Below are 3,544 nucleotides of genomic sequence, written 5' to 3'. Positions count from 1 at the left end.
GGTTCAAGCGATTCTCCTGCCTCAGCTTCCCGAGTAGCTGGGACTACAGGCAGCGCCACCACGCCCTGCCTCCCAAACTGTTGGGCTTCAGGTGTGAGCCACCACGCCCGGCCTAGCTAATTTTTTAATTTAAATATTTCGTGGAGACAAGGTCTAACTATTGCCCAGGCTAATCTAGAACTCCTGGGCTAAGCGATCCTCCTGCCTCGGGCCTCCCAAATTGTTGGGCTTACAGGCGTGAGCCACCGCACCACGCCGGCAGAACATTTCTACTCTAATGAAAATTTCTGTATTTTTAGTAGAGACGGGGTTTCACCATGCTGGCCAGGCCGGTCTCCAACTCCCGACTTCAGGGGATTCTCCCACCTCGGCCTCCCAAAGTGCTGGGATTACAGGCGTGAGCCACCGCGCCCGGCCTAATTTTTTAATTTAAACTTTTTGTGGAGGCAAAGGGCTCACTATTGCCCAGGCTAATCTCGAACTCCTGGGCTAAGCGACCCTCCTGCCTCGGGCCTCCCAAATTGTTGGGCTTACAGACGTGAGCCACCGCGGCCGGCCTAGCTAATTTTTTAATTTAAATTTTTTGTGGAGACGAGGTCTCACTATTGCTCAGGCTAATCTCGAACTCCTGGGCTAAGCGACCCGCCTGCCTCGGGCCTCTCAAATTGTTGGGCTTACAGGCGTGAGCCACCGCACCTGGCAGAACATTTCTAATGAACAGTTTTTAGTTTTCCTAGTTCCCAACTGTACTTGGAAGTTCAGAGTCCATTTAATGTACTTCTAATAATTTAGGCTGTTTTATTTTTTCTATATTATTACCCTCTCAAAGAACAAAAGCAGGTAACTCCTATAAAGTCTAATAGTCTGAAAATTGTAGTGTCCGTTTTCTCTTTAGGCATAAGGTTAAGTTTTGCTAAATGCTGAGTAGCGTTTTAATGCTCTACTAGATGTACATGTAAGAATACTAAATGGAGGGGAAGTTAATTTTTTTTTTTTTGAGTCAGATGGGGTCTCACTGTGTCACTCAAGCTGGAGTGCCAGTGCGTGATTATGGCTCACCGCAGTCTGTCGACCTCCCTAGGCTCAAGTGATCCTCCCGAGTAGCTGGTACTACAGACACGCGCCACAATGCCCGGCTAATTTTTTTGTATTTTTTCGTAGAGACGGGGTTTTGCCATGTTACCCAAGCTGGTCTTGAACTCCTGGGCTCAAGTGACCTGCCTGCCTCAGCCCCCCAAAGTGCTGGGATTACAAGCGTGAGCCACCGCCGCCGGCCATAATTTTAATCACTATTTTTCAGAAACCATTACGTCTTAAAGAATGAGGAATTGACCGACACCGCAGGTTCAACATGTAAACAGGGACGCTCATTTGAGAATAAGCCACATTTTGTCACAGTTGTATTGAAAAATCGGTATTTCTGAACGTCATTTTACCATTACGGAAGTATAACTCAAACAAAATAAAATGTTTACTATACAGCTAGGACTAGGTTAAGGCGAAAGAGGCGCCTAGAGCACAAATTTTAAGGAGGCAAGACTACTACCCCGACAGTGAACGCCTCCTTAACACTTGCTCCCCAGGCGGTTCCCACTCCCCAGCCGGGCCCCGCCCTAGTTCAATCAATCAAGAAAATCAAGAGTACGAAGGCCTTGTGCGGTCTGGATGGTCTTTCCACGTCTCACGTGCAGTTAAGCCAGTCACACTCCATCCACCCTACTCGCCATGGAAAATTATTTGTTCAGCAGGAATTAACAAGTCAAATACAGCCATATAAAGCCCCCCTCCGACGTGCCAGGTTTGCCTCCGGAAAGCAGCCACCAAAACCACCAGCAGCCCGTCCGCGCCGGGAAACGCGCCCTCGCTGGGTTGGCGGGCCACGCGGACAGTTCTAAATCCCTTTCCCCGTAACGCAGACGCACACCTGCCTTCCCTTGGGAAACAGCGGCCCAACGTGCGCCGGCAACGCGTAAAGCGTCAACAGCTGAAACCCTCGGAATCCGCGCCAAACAGAAACAACCACCCCTGCCAGCTGCGCGCTCGGGGGAAAAGACGTTGAGCCCCTGCCGATTGCCGGTTTCCGGGGGCGCGAGCCCGGATCTCAAGTGGTCAGTCCCGGTACGCAGCCACGGCGAGGACCCGGCGCTGCGAAGGGAGAAGGGAAGCCGTTTCCCGCGGGCTTCATAGAGCCACCGTATTAAGACAGCCCGAGTCGCGGACAAGTCCAACAGGCAGGCGGATCCGCGGGCAGCCCGCGTGCGCGAGGACCCCGGTGGCGGCGCTGGGTGGCGGGAAGGAGGAAGTTTCAAAGCCAGGTGGCCTGGTTGTGGCCTCTGGGCGAGATGAAGCTACAGTGTGAGGTGGAGGTGATCAGCCGGCACTTGCCCGCCTTGGGGCTTAGGAACCGGGGCAAGGGCGTCCGAGCCGTGTTGAGCCTCTGTCAGCAGACTTCCAGGAGTCAGCCGTCGGCCCGAGCCTTCCTGCTCATCTCCACCCTGAAGGACAAGCGCGGGACCCGCTATGAGGTGCGTGAAGTGGTCAGGCCCTGTCAGCCTCGCGTTCTTCTTGGAAGCCGAGACGCGGGCCGCCCTCGGTCCTCATGCGCTCGCCTGCTCCCGAGGCGAGAGCCCGCCTTGGGGGTTCCTGAACTCCCAGCCCTGAGACCTACTACCAACCCGACCCCAGGGTCCTGTGCGTCTTCCTACGGACCCGAAAGAAGAAAGCTTTTGAGAGTGCACCTTTTCGATATTTTTCCTCCCCACTTTTACGACTTTGAATTTACAGTGTTGCTATTTAGTAGTGGATGGCAATCCCGCCTGTTTCAAGCTTCTGAAATTTTGCGTGAAACAACTGCAAATGAAGCCGCTGTCCAATTCGGGAACAGTAAAATAACTGCACTTCTGTTCAGTGAATTCTTTCTCCCACAGTATTTTCCTTAGCTTAAAAAAGGAGGTCATAGCATCCTGCACTTCCCTTGTCTTGATATTTGTTATAAGTACTTGTTTAATAACGCTCTCTCATTAGATTGTCAACTCTAAGTGTAGTTACCCAGTCAGTCTTGTTCATTGCTATGTCCCTAGACCCTATTAGAGTACCTGGTACATAGTGGGTTGTGACTCAATAGTTGTTGAAATCTAAAGCAGATGCAACAGCAATCATTAATTTTTTTTAATTTTAAATATTCCATTTATATAGATGATAGTCATTAAAATTTTTTTGAGCATCCATTATGTGTCAGTCACCGTTCTTGCACTCAGGATAGAATAGCAAAGGAGACAAGATTCCTGCTGTCATGGAGTTTGTATATAATTTACTGGAAGGTGTGCCCACCCCAGGCTAATGGACTGAAGTTATGAAGGCAAGTAACTACTATTGGCAACTCTACCTACAGTTACATAGTTGGAATGGGAGAAGAGGAGCATTCTCTCAAAACATGGTGATCCTGTTCTCAAAGGAGAGTTACTGGACAGACAGAGCAGTAACATCCACTACCAGCTAGATGGGGAGTATAACTTCCCAACTGCTTAAAAAAAAAAAAAAAAAA

At 50.2% G+C, this 3,544-nt stretch overlaps 1 protein-coding gene across 1 annotated transcript in view; it reads left to right on the top strand.

The window, feature by feature from the left end:
• Positions 1-1,527: 1,527 nt before the first annotated feature.
• Positions 1,528-3,544, top strand: part of LRR1 (leucine rich repeat protein 1) — a 21,936-nt gene continuing 19,919 nt past the window's right edge. The window contains exon 1 of the mRNA XM_012001031.1: positions 1,528-2,907. Within this exon, the coding sequence (XP_011856421.1) occupies positions 2,343-2,907 (565 nt within the window). The 5' untranslated portion in view covers positions 1,528-2,342. The remainder of the gene's footprint in view (positions 2,908-3,544) is intronic.

The sequence above is a fragment of the Mandrillus leucophaeus genome, unplaced genomic scaffold, assembly GCF_000951045.1.
Source record: "Mandrillus leucophaeus isolate KB7577 unplaced genomic scaffold, Mleu.le_1.0 Scaffold648, whole genome shotgun sequence".
NCBI classification, from domain to species: Eukaryota; Metazoa; Chordata; class Mammalia; order Primates; family Cercopithecidae; genus Mandrillus; species Mandrillus leucophaeus.
This window is presented reverse-complemented; position numbering and strand designations above follow the sequence as displayed.